The sequence below is a fragment of the Balaenoptera borealis genome (assembly GCF_965194805.1).
Source record: "Balaenoptera borealis genome assembly, chromosome: 14".
Lineage (NCBI taxonomy): Eukaryota > Metazoa > Chordata > Mammalia > Artiodactyla > Balaenopteridae > Balaenoptera > Balaenoptera borealis.
In genome coordinates this window covers 2,239,540-2,255,728 of record NC_138875.1, presented here as the reverse complement: position 1 = coordinate 2,255,728, position 16,189 = coordinate 2,239,540, and the positions used below count along the sequence as shown (strand labels likewise).

Here is a 16,189-nt window from a genome sequence, read left to right as displayed (position 1 = left end):
GTGCAGGCTTCTCTCTGGTGGCCTGTGGGCCTCTCTCTAGTTGCGGCGTGTGGGCTCAGTAGCCCTGCGGCATGTGGAATCTTAGTTCCCTGACCAGGGATCGAACCCATGTCCCATGCATTGGAAGGCGGATTCTTAGCCACTGGACCACCAGGGAAGTCCCCACCTTTGCTCTTATTAATTGTCATGATTTGGTGTCTTATTTAGTCTAATTGTAGATTATGAAGAAATACTTAAGCAACACAAATACTTTTATCATGGATCATTTATTTTATATAACTACAATACTTTGGAGGATGAAAAGTATCACATTCCTAAAAGCATATGTATATCTTTTAATTTTTTCCTTGGAGTAAATCCTTAAGTAACGCTAAAATGAAGAAAACCCTACATACTTCATATAGTTTGTAAAGAGACTGAGAATTTCATATGCAATGAAGTTGCTTTTAAAGACTTAGTTTTATTATCTAAGACCCAGAGACACTAGGAAGAGCGTATACATATTCGTGAGGTTACCTTTCGATCTGAGAAGAATAAATTTGGGCCGTGTAAGTGACTCTTGTGGAGCTCCCTCTGTGTAGGTGATTGCTGAGGAATAACAGTGTGTTTAAATGCACAGCACCTGGAAAATGGCACCTTAGAACAGTCCCAGGGCGTGCTCGTTGCTGCTCCCGGCTTTAGGAAACCCTTTCAGGGAAGGCCGGGGACTCGCCTGCCCCCAGCCTGGGGACACCCTGGGACCTGCGGTGGGACAGGAACAACCTCTAAAGAGTGTTTGTAACATTATCTAATCCTGTGATGAGTCTAAAGCTGTAAAGTTCATTGTTAACAAGGTGCTAGGTGGAATGGGAGGTCTTAGCCAAGTTCAGAGCCGGCTGGGCTTGTTGAGTAGTGCAGAGAGGATATTGCAGGTGCTTCCTCTGTGCCTGGGTGGCCCTGTCTGTGTTACTGCTCTGTAGTCCACTCTTGGCTCTGTCACGGTGTTAAAAAGTAGTCACTATAAAAAAAAAAAAAAAGTAGTCCCTGCCGTGGACTATTGGAATTGGTGATGGAAAATGTATACATTGCGTGGCCATCCATCCTGACTTGTATGTTCAAGGCTCAGAGTAAAATTATATCTAACTGTCTGGCCTTCGTTATTGAACACTGTGCTTAACCGTTTAAGAAGTTGAGAACATGTCAGACATTTTTTTACTAGAGCACAATAACTGAAAACTATGATTTTTCACTTGAACCAGTTCTGATTTATAGAAAAGACTGAAATTTCAATTAATCTCATACTGGCAATATTGTTTAAAGAGTTGGGTCATTGATTCTAGACCTATCTAACTTATAAGAAAAGGTATGATAAAGGGTTAGATTATTTCTGTCATTTTAATTGAATGGTAAATTATGATTTGCCATAATTTAAATATTTTAATCTAACAATTGTAAAAACTTATTTTCTCTTTTTTCTTTTTTAAGGTCAAGAGTGGCCCTACCTATAATTGTACAGAATGTAGTTGTGTATTTAAAAGTTTAGGTAGCTTGAACACTCATATCAGCAAGATGCATATGGGTGGGCCACAGAATTCAACAAGTGCTGCAGAGACTGCTCACGTTTTAACGGTAAGCTTAGTATGCTGGTTGATAGAAGGTATTCTTTTACCAAAATCTGTCATCTTAATTGTGACCTTGAAAATTGAATATTATTTAGAATAGTATTTAGTACCGTAAAGGTGCTGTGAAAGTTTCCTATATGGAAGTATGGTGCTACTTTTATTTGTTTGCTTAATGAGTGAAAGGAAATCAAATTTTTAAAAACTTTAGAATAATATTACGTGATTCAGATTTATGGACTGTCATCTGAACCGGTTAGAAATAAGACAATGTAATCATGTAATCATTAATTTATGAAATTGTAATTCCTACAGTGTTATTGATGATGATTATTGAATATTCTTTATCCTTATGTTATATTTTAAGAATCACTTCTCTCTTTAAAGTAATATTTCTCCAGGTCTAATGTGACAGTGATACTTTTTCCTGAGATCTTGGACTTTTGGGAAACTCAGTTGTATTTTTCAGTACATGTATTTAAAATTGTATGACCCCCCAAACACACCCCCTTTTACTCCTTTTTTGTAGACTTTCATAGCTCAGCCTTGATCTGCTACTTCTACTACCCTCTCAATTGATCATAAATGGCAGCATCTAAGCATAGAGTTTGGTGTCCTAACCAACAGCAGAGACTTTGGACGTACAAGTCTCAGGAGTGTTGAAGTAGCTAATGAATGCCGTCTGCCGATAGTCTGTGTTAAGTCAGCAGCTGCCTCCTACCAAACTAGAAAATAGGCCTAGTTTGTATTTAGTTCCCAAGCATGAAGTTCACATTTAGTGTTTACTTTTTCTTTTCTTTTCTCACAATATTTGCAGCTTAAGATGATTCCTCAACTTACTCTTGATCAGGGAGGATGTTGTAAAGAAGTTCTAAAACTGGAGAAATAATTAGAGTCTAATAATTATGTCTTAAATTCTAGTTTGGACTGAGTATTTTTTAAATAAAATTTTCAATGTATAAATCAAGCAAATATTCATTTCCTTTGGCAGTATGCAAATCAAATATGTAGATGTAGTGAATTACTTGGAATGAATGCAAATCATTTTTTAAATTTATAGTCTCAGTAAAAAAACTGAAAATGTAGTATAGGGGTTTGGAAACCTGGGATCCACGCCACCTTTTACCCTCATCTGCGTGTGTAAGAGCGCTCTGTGTCAGGTTACACGTACCATTTTTCAGGACTGTCTAGGGATCAGTGTTCAGCCTCCTGAACACTGTCTCTTATTTTTCCTCTCCCATTTTCTAAATCTTGACCTTTTTGCTTTACTTTGGAGGGTTTTTTTCAACTTTGTCTTATAATTCTTTCCTTGAATTTTTTTTAAGCTAGTAAGGTTTTTAATTTCTGAGATCTTTCCATGTGATCTGATTGTTTCTTTTTCAAGATACTCTTTTCTGGTTTGATGTACTTTCCTTTGAAATCTAATCAGCATTTTCTTTTAAAAGTTCTCTTCTAGTCATTGAATTGTCTGTCTTGTGCATCTCCCCACTCCTCCTTCTTTCAGATGTCTTATAGTTCTTGATTGCCTGTATTTAAGAAGGGGGCATCAGGAAACCTGCCTCTGAACTTTTTATGCGTGAACAGAGCTGGTTGAACTCCAGGGTTACTTATAATTGGCCAGGGAACCAGCTCTTAAGATTGGGGTCCCTGGTGGCAGAATGTAAAAGATTTTTTGTTTAATCTACGGAACTAAGGGCCACAAAAGGTGCCCTGGCTCTCCCCAAATAGTTTTTTCATTTTTATCTCTTTTAGAGGCAATCCCCCATTTTTTTGCCTGAAGGTAAGTGCCTAATTGCCATCTGTTCTATGGAGGAAGACAGGGGATTCATTGTCAGTGTTAAGTATTTTAATTAATAGACTTTATTTTTTGGAGCAGTTTTAGGTTAATAGTAAAAGTGAGTGGAGAGTACAGAAAACTCCTGTAGACTCCTCTCCAGCAACTCACATAAGTTATTATCCCCATTATTGCACCTTGCATTGGTGTGGTGCATTTGTTACAACTGAGGGATGGGCACTGGTGCGTTATTATTAACTAAAGCCCGCAGTTTATGTCAGGGCTCACTCTCGGTGGGGCGTGTCCCGTCGGTTGGGCCGGTGTAGAACGCCCTGTTACCCACCATTACAGCATGGCACAGGGTAGTTCTCTGCCCCTGCCCTCTTCTGTGTATGCGTTTCACGTTCCTGGGTTTCTGAGGAATCAGATCAGCTCTCTCTTCACATGTTCTTGGCTGTAGCTTTACAGAGCATTTATTCCTCCAATGCCCCTGTTTTTCGGGAATTAAAAAAATTTTTTTAAACCACAGTGATTTCTTGCTTATTTTCTATATTTTGCAACTCTTTTACTCCTTCATTTTAATGGACTAAGAGGGAGATGAGGTCTGTGCGCCTCACCCCATCTGGAAGGAATGGTCTCTTCCACCACTTACAGGACGTGAATTGTGCTAGAAACATTCATTGAGTATATTTTCTTAAGGGCCAGTTTTGTGTCTAACTTAAAAATCAGTGAGGCATTTTATTTAAAATTTATGTTTGGATATGTATCGCTGACTCACTCTGTTATACAGCAGAAACTAACACACCATTGTAAAGCAATTATACTCCAATAAAGATGTTAAAAAAAAATTTGGGATACTAATTTTGGGATTTTAATGCTCATAAGGGAGATATGCCTGTTTCTTTCCTTTTTTAAAAAAACTGGTGTACAAATTAACGTAATTGTTTATATTTTTAACGAAATGTTGCTGTGTTTCAGGCCACGCTATTTCAGACTTTACCTCTTCAGCAGACGGAAGCCCAGGTCGCGTCTGCTCCGAGTCAGCAGAGTTCCCAGGCGGTGGCCGATGTCATCCAGCAGCTGCTGGAGCTGTCGGAGCCGGGGCCTGCGGGGCCCAGCCAGCCGCCTCAGGCAGCCCAGCAGCTGAGCATCACGGTGGGGGTCAGCCAGGACATCCTGCAGGTGAGGCACACTTACCTGCTCCGGTCTGTGTTTCTCAGCGACTGGGTGTCATCACTGAACGCGACATATTCAGGTCTTGTGAAAGGAAAGCGATCTTCCTCCTTAAAAATGTGTCGTAATTGAAAAAATTACATTGAAACAAAATATGCTTATTTGATTACTTATGGACAGTGCAGTATTTGAAATGATTTATTACTCGCTAAATAAAAAGTTTAGAACTCTAATTTCTTCTCTGTAAGTGAATTTTCTTGAAAAGTGTAGGCTTTTCAGAACTTCCTTGTATCTATCCGTGTTGACAGAGGGTAAGGAATATTTCATCCTTTCCCGCCGTGCTCCTTGGAGATAGCACTGCCTGTCTTGACAGTGTGTGAGCGTCCCTGCTCGTGTGGCGCTGGAGCGCGTGGAGGGCAGAGGGCTCTTCTGAGTCTTCTTCCCAGCCCAGCTCCGTAGTCACCGCCTTCATTCCCAAGCAGAGACGGCCTTCTCTCTCCTCTCCCTCTGTTTACTTACTGACGTGAACCCTAACCTCTCCCCTCTACCTTTGTGGTGACAAGTTGGCCGGGGTGTGAAGAATCGCAGGTTGTCATGACGGCTGATGTCGTGAGGGTGACCCCGCTGTAGTTTCAACCAGTGATTCCTAAATGTGTTACAGACAACTAGAGTTGTCTGAGAGAAAATTGCTAAAAGGCAAGTGAATTAATTTCAGTGCCCTTGAATTTAGAACTGTAAATGCTTGCCACACCAGATTTTGGGTGGAGGTGAGATGTCGGATATCAGGAGGGGTGTTTCAGCCTCCAGGGGCTGGGCGTTTCGCTCAGAGATGGCTGCTTGGCGATGTAGCTCTTACGCCCAGTGGGGTGGAGTCAGAGTTCCGTAGGTCAAGCTTGGTCGCGTCTTTGTAATTGACTTTGGCGGGCAGGTGTGGGCATCGTGCCTCCTAACCTCCTAGTTCTGTTCTGTCTCAGCAAGCCTTAGAAAACAGTGGGCTGTCTTCAATTCCAGTTGCAGCGCATCCCAGCGACCCCAGCCACGCCAAGGCCGCGGCTGCTCAGGGCCAGGCTCCAGACGCTCCCAACGTTTCAAGGGAGCCAGCTGAGCCTACGGCTGCAGAGCGAGAAGAAGGACAGGAGACCACAGAGAAGCTGGATAAAAAGGAAAAAAAGATGATAAAGAAGAAATCGCCGTTCCTACCTGGTAATTTTAGTATGCTTTAAGGTTTAGACACTTTGGGTGGCCTATTGCTGCTTTTTAAGAAACACGCCCTCCTTTTTCCTTCTGAAGGTGGTATGTTTGTTGAAGGCTCTGATAGCGTCTACCTAATAGCATTTGTTTATCGTAAACTTCGTTAAACTTACCGACGTCCCTGTGTTTAGGGCCCCTCCTGACTCGTCCCGCCGCTGTCAGGCCCCTCGTCCCCTCCAGCCCTTCCCGCCAGTCTCTGCCCCTTCGTCCCCCAGTGCCGCCGCCTGATGCTTCTAAAGCCCCTCTGCTCGAAACCCTTGGCCCTTTCCTGCCACACCTGCTCCAGCACCTGCTCTGTTTCTCGGCCCACAAGCCCTCCGCAGCGTGCCCCAGCGTGCATTTCGGTCTTCCCTCCCGGGTGACCTGGGTGCAAGCTTCTGTTACGGTAAACTTGGATTCCTGCTGTTCTCTCAACATTCTCACGTCTTCTGAATGGCACGGGTTTCCCCAGGCTTTTCTGCATCATGAATGTCTTCTTCCTCACCCTCCTCTCCTGTGCTCTGTGCAGACTCCGGGTGGTCATTTGAGGCCAGATCATGCCGCCTCCTCGTAGGAGCACAAGTCTCCCTCGTCTCAGTCCTACAGACTAGAATGTTTAGGACCCCCGCGGTCCCTCGTGTCACTTGTGGACAGCTAGAATACATTCCCTTCATTTCCGAACACCCCACGGTGCTCAGTATGGCCCATCGCACGGGAGCAGGCATTACTGCATCTTTCTTGAAGAAAATAGATTCCTGCCTTTTGGGAAGAGCATTCCTTTGAAAATATTTTCTCAGTGAATATAACTACTCTGCCCCTCCCAGATGTCTTGGGAGCAAGTGCTTTCTTTCTGGAGAGCATGGGGTAACCCTGTCATCTCTGTTAACACTTCTTTCTGAAAATGTATTTTCTCATTGTTAACGTACGCTTGTGAGATCCTCGTTTCTCAACCCACAGAACGTTGTGGCCCTACTCTCCTTTTTCTTTTGATCTGGCCCCTCCTCCCCAAGTGAAAAATAGGACGATGGAATCTAAGCAGTTTATTGTCTGGGTTTTCCTGGGCTCTAGAGAGGCAAGAAGGAAATAAAGGGCCATTGCCACATATTTTTAATAGCTATATGATAGCCTTGTAGGTTACACGTTAGCTGTGCATTCTTGAACGTCTCCTTTACGTGCCCCTGATAAACTGATGGAAACCCATAGTCCTTGCAAAACGTTTCGTACGAGTTAACTGCTAGTCGTCACGCTGAGCCTATGAACATGCTCTGATGTGGCTGCAGGCAACATACACGTCTTCAGGTGAAAGGCCAGACCTGGCTTCCTGAAAGTACCGAGGAAGGGAGACTTCATCCTGGGCCGTCCCGTATCTGTAGGTGTTAGAAACAGCTTTCTCTTTTGCACTGAGCAGTATTAGATGGAGATTTCAAAATGGAACTGCAGTTAACCTTATTGTACGTTGTTTTAATGTGGAGTGTTGTGTTCATCGAGTTTGTAAAGATTATGCAAATTAATTTTTGAAATACTTGAATAAATGAAGTACTTAGAGCACTTAGCAAGTTTATGTAGTTCTAGTAAATTTTAGATTAAATGTGATCCTTACTACAGGTTGGAGCCAGCTTTTTTTGTTTTAACCATCTCTCTGATATTGTGATGAGAAAATTATTATGGGGACATGTTTCTATATAAAGATATTCCTCTTGATTAAAACTTTATAGGGACCAGTATACGTTTAATGTAATGATTGTTTCTGAAAATACCTCTTCAGGGGTAGTTGATACCATCTGATACCCTAAGAAGACCCTGAGCAAACTATTCTTGTCTCGTAAGTCATAACATTTTCTTAACAGCTTAAAATTAACCTTAATTACATTTCCAAATTGAACTCTGCCATCTATAGCTATCACTATTTGATTTATTCAGTTTTGTGAGAGTGAATATTTTTAGTAGAATTTGCTTTGTTATTTTAAGAGGTATTTTGTGTATCAGTTAAACGTTTAGCAGATGCTTTTCTATTTATCATAAAACTTGTGACATATAAATCATTATGAAGCTGTAATAAAGTCAGTTAACCTTTAAAATGTCAGCTTCCTCATCTGTAAAAGGGGTAGATGAAAGGGATAGAATAAATGGAAGAGAACTGAATAGCGCCTGACACATACCAAGTGCGTAATGAATACGTATGTTTTTAAGTTATTTTAAAAGCAGGTGAAACTTGCTCATGCCCCACAATTCAAAAGGTACATGATGGGGTACAGTGGAAAGCGGGGAGTCCCCTCCCTGCTCATCTTGGTCCTCCATGCGCCCCTCCCTCAGGCAGCTGCCGTCACTGGGGTCTTCTGTGTCTTTTAAACGAGCTTAGGCATATTATTATACATTATATATTATTGTTTTTTAGCAGGATGTATGGCATACTGTACATATTATTTTGTGGTTCACTTTTTTCCACCTGATAGCTTGTTTTACAAGATGCCTGAATGGTATTCCCTTTTATGGGTAAATAATATTTAGGTATTTGCCAGTACCAATAATGCTGTCGTGGATACGTGTATATCTGTAGGGTGCATTTCTGGAAGTGTCAGAGCTCCCAGAGGGTAAGTTCTGTAAAGATTGTTTTAAAGTACTGATGTTGAAATAATTGCAGGCTTACCAGAAATGTTGTGGGAACAGTGAATACAGAGAATTGCCTTTTGCCTTCACCTAGATCCTCCAAGTGCTAAATGTTCTGCTGCATTCGTTTTCTCTTTACCTAGTAGTGTTTTGTGAGCTGTGTCTACGGCACGTATTCTTTTCTAATTTGTTTGGCTTTTGAGTTAAAAGGGAGAGGTATTTTCTTTTTTATAGCAGAAGGGGGAGAAATGTTTTGTTTTTATGTAGCCAAATTTGTCAGTGTTTTATGACTTTTGGACTCATGTAATACTTAGAATTCAACACTGACATTATGGAAAAAGTGCCTCTTTTATCTAACACTTATACTTCCGTTTTTTAATACATCATTACAAAACGATCACCATGATATGTCCAGTTACTATCTGTTTACTCTCATATTTTAAACCAAATCTTTGACTCAGTTTTATTTTTTGTTTCCAGATGGGCACCCAGCTGCCTAGACACCATTTATTGAATAAGTCACATATTCCCCGCTGGAAAGCAATGCTGCTTTTATCATATATTATACTCTCAAACCTGTATGGGTCTTTTCTGGACTTTATTCCAGTAATCTGTCTTTTTATTCATGTGTTGTGATACCAAATGGTTTTAGCTTTATCGTGTGTTTTGTAACTAAGATGCCTAGTCCTCTCTCACTACACTTTTCTTTAAAGTGTATTTTTTACTGTTTTCACATATTTGTTTTTTCATATGTACTTTAAAAGCGACTGCTAAACTTCCAAAACTAGTTCTAAAAGAATTCCTATTGGTATTTGTATATGAGTGATTTAATCAGAGAGAATTGATGCCTTTATAAATTTTTGTCTTTATACCAAAGAATAGGGTTAATAGGGTATTACATGAAATCATGTGTGTGAAACTTTTGAAAATTGTAAAGCACTATAGAACTTAAAGAATCTTTCATTCAGTAAAAAGAATAACTTAAGAAAAAAGAATAGGGTATGCATTTCCATTTACTCAGATCTTTTCTTTTTTTTTTTCCATATTTTAGTAGTATTTTAAAATCTTCTTCTGGATTTTGTTGGTAGGTATGAAGGATGTTGATTTTCACTTATTAAAATGTGGGCCTCTTTCTGAGTTTTAGTTTTTTAGGTGTATAATCATATCACTTGTAAACAATGATTTTACCTTTTCCTTTATAGTTATTACTGTGTATTTCTTTATCTTGTTACATTGGCTAGTATCACTCAGACATGATAAATTAATGGCAGTGTGGTAGTGGACATTTTCCTCACCTTAATAGGATTGCTTTTAGTATTTTCCTGTCAAGTCAAATGTTGTATTGATATGTTTTATTCACCTCCTCCTGTTTTTAGGCAGTTTTTTAAAACTTAAAACTAGACGTTGAATTTTAGTAAATGCCTTTTCGTCTTGAAGATGATTATGCATGTTTTTTCTTTTAAAATTTATTAATGTGTTTGAAGAGAAAAGCTGTTGCCCAGCACCAGGAAAGATTGCCATGTGGGAATGCAGAACTGGTTTTCCAGATCATTCAGTTTGTCAAAGGGTCAGAAATCTGGATTCAGTTTTCTTTTTCTAACACTGCCTGGGCCAAACAAAATATATGCAGGCCAGATTTAGAGACAGCTTCAGGTTGAAGCTTCCGCTTCAACTGCCCGTTTATATCTCTCTTCCAGTTCATTCCCAGAAATAATTAGAACCTGGTGACAGTTTTATGTCATCTTATGTAATTAAAGACATATTTTCATTTTTGTTTGAAAAACAAATCTGATTTGGGGAGATGATTTCCAAATTTTAGCTGATAGATATTATGGTTCTGTCTTATCTTTTTGTACATTGTTTTTCTGATTTGTCATGATAAGACCTTTAGGTAATTATTGCACTTTTTCTAAATTAATTTTTACCTATTAGTTTTAAGTAATCTTAAGTTTTAGACTTCCTTAGTATAAGCAATATCACCTAAAATAAATATCTTTCTCTCACTTTAAAAACCATTTCCTTTGTTTTCTACTCTTTTCCCCCCACCCACTGTGGTGTGTGTATGTTCCTCTCTTTGTTCTTGTTTTTAGAAAAATATTACTTTTCATTCTTTTACCTAACCTCTTTCTCTATGTTAATTAGTCCTATAAAGAGTGTTATATTCAGGAAAATACATTTTCTCTCCTTATGGATTCACTGGCACATAAGGAAAATTCCTTGTATTTACTGATAACAAAGAGAAGGAAACAAGAGCTTTTCTTTTCCCTAATAAAACTATGTCTGTAACGACACAGTTAAATAAAGAGTGAAATTTTTCTGATGAATTTCATCAGCATGGCCCAAATCTCTTTGATTTCAAGTGGATTCCTTACCTTATTTTAGGTGTCTGTTTAATTTCTGGTGAATACATCTAATTGAAGTTTAAAAAGCTGATTCTGCCACATTAGAAATTTGCCAATTTACATATTATTTTCCTAATTACATTTCCATAAATTCCACTTGCGACTTTTCTTCTGAGAGGAATAGCTTCAAACCTGGATCAAGGTTGAATAACAGTATTGGGATGGCCAAAAGTTTCATTTGGTTTTTTCCGTACGATGGCTCTAGTAGCACTTAGTTGTCTTTAACTTCATTCGAAACAATTTTGTTAGATTGTATGTGACAGCTGTCGTATCAGCGTGCATTTAAAAAAAGACTTAACCAAAACTGGTGAATTTTTGTGTAGCCATTTTAATATTGAAGAGAAGAAAAAAAAGCAACATTTTCAGCATATTACGCTTTATTATTTCAAGAAAGGTAAAGACGCAACCGAAACGCAAAATAAGATTTGTGCAGTGTATGGAGAAGGTGCTGTGACTGATCGAACATGTCAAAAGTGGTCTGTGAAGTTTCGTGCTGGAGATTTCTCGCTGGACGATGCTCCACGGTCGGGTAGACCACTTGAAGTCGATAGCGATCAAATCGAGACATTAATTGAGAGCAGTCAATGTTATACCACGCGGGAGATAGCCGACATACTCCAGATATCCAAATCAAGCGCTGAAAATTATTTGCACCAGGTTATGTTAATCGCTTTGATGTTTGGGTTCTATATGAGTTAAGTGAAAAAAACCTTGACCATGTTTCCGCATGCGATTCTCTACTTAAACGTAATGAAGAGAAAACGTTCCGTTTTTAAAACAAATTGTGACGGGCGATGAAAAGTGGATACTGTACAATAATGTGGAATGGAAGAGATCGTGGGGCAAGGGAAATGAACCACCACCAACCACACCAAAGGGCGGTCTTCATCCAAAGAAGGTGATGTTGTGTATATGATGGGATTGGAAGGGAGTCCTCTATTACGAGCTCCTTCCGGAAAACCAAACAATTCCAACAAGTACTGCTCCCATTTAGACCAACTGAAAGGAGCACTCGACAAAAAGCATCCAGAACTAGTCAACGGAGAACGCATAGTCTTGCATCAGGGTTAACGCAAGACCGCATGTTCCTTTGATGACCAGGCAAAAACTGTCACAGCTTGGCTGGGAAGTTCTGATTCATCCGCCATATTCACCAGCCGTTGCACCTTCAGGTTTCCATTTATTTTGGTCTTTACAAAATTCTTGTAATGGAAAATATTTCAATTCCCTGGAAGATTGTAAAAGGCACCTGCAACAGTTCTTTGCTCAAAAAAATAAAAAGTTTTAGGAAGATGGAATTATGAAGTTGCCTGAAAAATGGCAGAAGGTAGTGGAACAAAAGGGTGAATACGTTGTTCAAGAAAGTTCTTGGTGAAAATGAAAAACGCATCTTTTATTTTTACTTAAAAACCAAAGGCACTTTTTGGCCAAACGCAATATTTAGCGTTGCAAAAGAATCTTCTGTATTTGATCATAAATCATGAACTCATTCATGATCAAATATGCTATTTCTTTGTTTTAACTATTTATCAGTTCCTTTCTATAGCATAAGAATTTACCATTTCCTCATTATTTTTATTTGCATTTTTTTATTAGTGATAGCAGATCAGCTCAGACAATACTTATTGTAACTTCATTCCTTCTTTTCATGTTCTTTGAGTTAATTTTGGAGTCATTTGATCACACCTACTGTTACTTACACTTATAGCAGACTAAGTCTGCCCTGCTAATTCTTGATTTATATCATAGTACCTGTCTAGTTAGCGTTCTTGTCTCTCTTAGGCTATGATTTGTGTTCATATGGGACTGTTAGGATTTTCTGCAAGATTCAATCATAGTCATCAGTCATTTCAGTTATGGAAATTTCAGCTTTTTCCACAGTTGATCATATAGCCTCTGCTGTGGCAAAAGGTCTATAGCTTTTTATAGGTATGGTGTGCTGTCTAAATTGAAGCCTAGAAGGACATTAATATTTGGTACAATGCGGTTTCGAGGCCAAGCTGGACCGTTCTTGTTGTAATCTTCCTCCAGGGTCGATCCGCGAGGAAAACGGTGTGCGATGGCACGTGTGTCCCTACTGCACCAAGGAGTTCCGCAAGCCCAGCGACCTGGTGCGCCACATCCGCATCCACACCCACGAGAAGCCCTTCAAGTGCCCACAGTGCTTCCGGGCCTTCGCCGTGAAGAGCACGCTGACGGCCCACGTCAAAACGCACACGGGCATCAAGGCGTTCAAGTGCCAGTGCTGCATGAAGAGCTTCTCCACCTCGGGAAGCCTCAAGGTGCACATTCGCCTGCACACAGGTACGGGGGGCCCTCCCGCCGCAGGTGGTTCACAGCGGGGTCTGCGGTCACGGCTGAGCCTGTGGAGCACTCGTTGCTCTTTATTTTAACGAGCGTGACAGTGACCTTCTGTGGACTGGGCACACGGTACACGCTGTTGAACAAGATCCACGTGACCTTGGTCCTCATGGCGCCGATGGCCTAAAGAGGGAGCGTTAAACTGTACCACTTACGAGTGAGGGCAGGAGCGCAGGGAGTGAGGAGGGAGACCGCTGTGGGTGACGGGATTCAGATGCAGCCCGGGAGGGCCTTCCCGAGGAGGAGGCCGGCATCGCCCCCGTGGGGCCTCTGGGTTTTAGCTGGCACACTTCAGGCTGGGAGTGTCTGTGCTGAGACCTTAATATCAATACCCACTCTACCTTTCAGATATTTTGTCATCAGTATTAAGGCACAAGAACTTTCATATTCAGGCTCCAGTTCTGTTTATAGCAGTTTTATTGAGATATAATTCACAAATCATAAAATTCACTCTTTCAAAGTGTGCAGTTCAGAATTGTGCAACCCATGCCACTATCTAATTTTCGAACATTTTTATCACCCCCAAAAGAAACCCTGCACCCATTAGCAGGAACTTCTCCTAACCCTTTGAGGTTCCTGGGCTGAGCTGAGCATGTGGATGAGTATTTGAAAAAGCTGAAATGAGACTTTTGATATATGCCTTTCTTTGGAATCTGCATTTTCATTTGCCAGTAAAATTGTAAGAAAAGGAAGTTTCCTTCAGAAAAGGGAAGTCATAGCAGAGGATTGTTAAGAGGATGTTATTGCTGTCAGCAGCAGCAGCAGTGACATTATTATTTACAATCAAACAGCCACCATTTACTGCTCATTTACCAAATGCTGGGCACTGCTAAGTGCTATTCAGACACAAGTGTATAGAATCCCAGCAGCAAGCCTGGGGCCCCGTCGTTATTCCAGTTACAGACAGGATGATTTCAGAGAGGAGAGCAGCCTTACTCATGTTAGTGTCTTGAGGACTACTAGTTGGTTGAACATGGGTTTTACAATTTTAGGCTCTCTCCTGAAAATAGTAGATGCTCTTTTTTTTTACTTAAAATGCTCTTATTACCTGCCTTAACATCTGTAATGTGCACTGTATGCAAGCAAGGGAAAATAACTGTTAATTTATAATGTCCATGAAGTTATAAACATATGGCATGAAACAACAAATTGAGAATTCAGATCAGTATTAAAATACTAGAATTTTATGTTGACGTTAACTGAGATGTATTTCTTTGGAATACTTTTACAGTCTATTTTGTTTTTTATCAGGAGTCAGACCTTTTGCTTGTCCTCACTGTGACAAGAAATTTCGAACCTCAGGCCACAGGAAGACTCACATTGCTTCTCACTTTAAACACACGGAGTTAAGAAAGATGAGGCACCAGCGTAAACCTGCAAAGGTTCGTGTTGGCAAGGCGAACGTTCCAGTCCCCGATATTCCTTTGCAGGAGCCGATCCTCATAACAGACGTAGGTAAGATTGTCCTCCCTTGGTACTTCGCAAAGGGTGTATGAACATTATGGTTTGCGTACTTAGATAGTTGTATGTGTGGTGCCAGTGGAGTTGTTGTTAAGCATTGTTTTGCTTTATGGGCCAGCAAGTTTCACAGTTAAATTAAGATCCTAGTTCTGGCTCAGCTGCTGCTCAGATTATGTTCTCGGCAAGAGGGAAGTGCTGTGTAAGTGAAGATGTTCATATGTGAGTCCTCACCGAGGAAGACTGTACCTCAGTGGACCTGTGGGGTGGGCGGGTGTCCTGAGTGGGGCACACAGTATGCTATGTCACTTACATGTTAGAAGCCCCGCGTGCTGTGTAACAGATCATTATCTGGGCTGCTTTAACCTTTGGATTAAAAGGTAAATCTGCCAGCTTTCAAGTTCTTTTTAGGCTTGGTGTTGTTATGATCAAGGTAAATTATGATTTTGTTAGCTAACTAAAAAGAAAACACTGTTTATGAGAATCTTCAGAAAAATGATTTTTGTAGGTCCTAAAATAAGATTAAAGGAAACTCATTAAGTTCTGTGCAAGAATTTACATTTTTATGCCGTTCTCCTGTACTTCATCGTCTTAGGCGAGATAATATAGTCTGTGAATGAAATTAATATCAAACAAAACATAATTTAATGTAAATAAAGCTTAAATGGTAAAAAAGAGAGATACTGTAGACTAATGTCAGCTAGAGTGCCCTAATAAGGTGATCAGTAGTCACGAGCTTTTATGTATCTAGGAGCGTAGCATCAAAATATATAAACCAAACACAGAAGAAAGGAGAAATATTCAAATTCTGAACCATAGTGAGAGACCCTCAATTAGATTGGTGTAAACACAGCGAGACTGAGGAGGGTTTGAAGCACACATATAAAAAGGGTGATTGAATGGCTTTAAAGCCTTGTACTCCAAAGTACACACTCTTTTAAATATGCATGAAATAGAAGTTGATCACATTCGAGGGTATAGAGAAATTTCAGATTTTCAAAAATAGGTACTGTGAAGAATACAGTCTTTGATTACAGTTCAATGAAAACATAAATTAATAGAAAATAGCTATCTAAAGTTTCATTATATGGAAAAGTAAGGCTCAAAACTGCAATTACGTCCTAGAAATGGGAACATTTTTATAAACAGTTGGATGGACCAAAGCTATTACCAGAAAAGACTGATAACAGCTTTTAAGAAGTATTTCTTACTAAAAAATAAGAATGAAAATAAATAAAATATATAACTAAAAAAGGTAGAAAAATAAAAAAGCGAGTAGCAAAAAGTAATAAGTATAATAATTTAAGATAGAAGACAAAATTCTAGTGAACATAATTTTACAATTTTTAAAAAGTTAACAGGGGCTTCCCTGGTGGCACAGTGGTTGAGAGTCTGCCTGCTAATGCAGGGGACACGGGTTCGAGCCCTGGTCTGGGAGGATCCCACATGCCTCGGAGCAACTAGGCCCGTGAGCCACAACTACTGAGCCTGCGCTTCTGGAGCCTGTGCTCCGCAGCAGGAGGGGCCGCGATGGTGGGAGGCCCGCGCACCGCGATGAAGAGTGGCCCCTGCTTGCCACAACTAGA

General features: G+C 40.1%; 1 protein-coding gene across 17 annotated transcripts in view; it reads left to right on the top strand.

Moving 5' to 3' along the window:
• ZNF236 (zinc finger protein 236) overlaps positions 1 to 16,189 on the top strand; it is a 104,271-nt gene that overhangs the window by 35,177 nt on the left and 52,905 nt on the right. For all 17 annotated transcript variants that reach the window (XR_014234363.1, XM_082355153.1, XM_082355149.1 and 14 more), the window contains 5 exons: positions 1,465 to 1,608; positions 4,351 to 4,554; positions 5,520 to 5,748; positions 12,816 to 13,088; positions 14,397 to 14,600. Coding sequence is in view for 16 of the 17 variants with exons in the window: in XM_082355153.1 (XP_082211279.1) it covers positions 1,465 to 1,608; positions 4,351 to 4,554; positions 5,520 to 5,748; positions 12,816 to 13,088; positions 14,397 to 14,600 (1,054 nt within the window). In the remaining variant the exon portion in view is untranslated. The remainder of the gene's footprint in view (positions 1 to 1,464; positions 1,609 to 4,350; positions 4,555 to 5,519; positions 5,749 to 12,815; positions 13,089 to 14,396; positions 14,601 to 16,189) is intronic.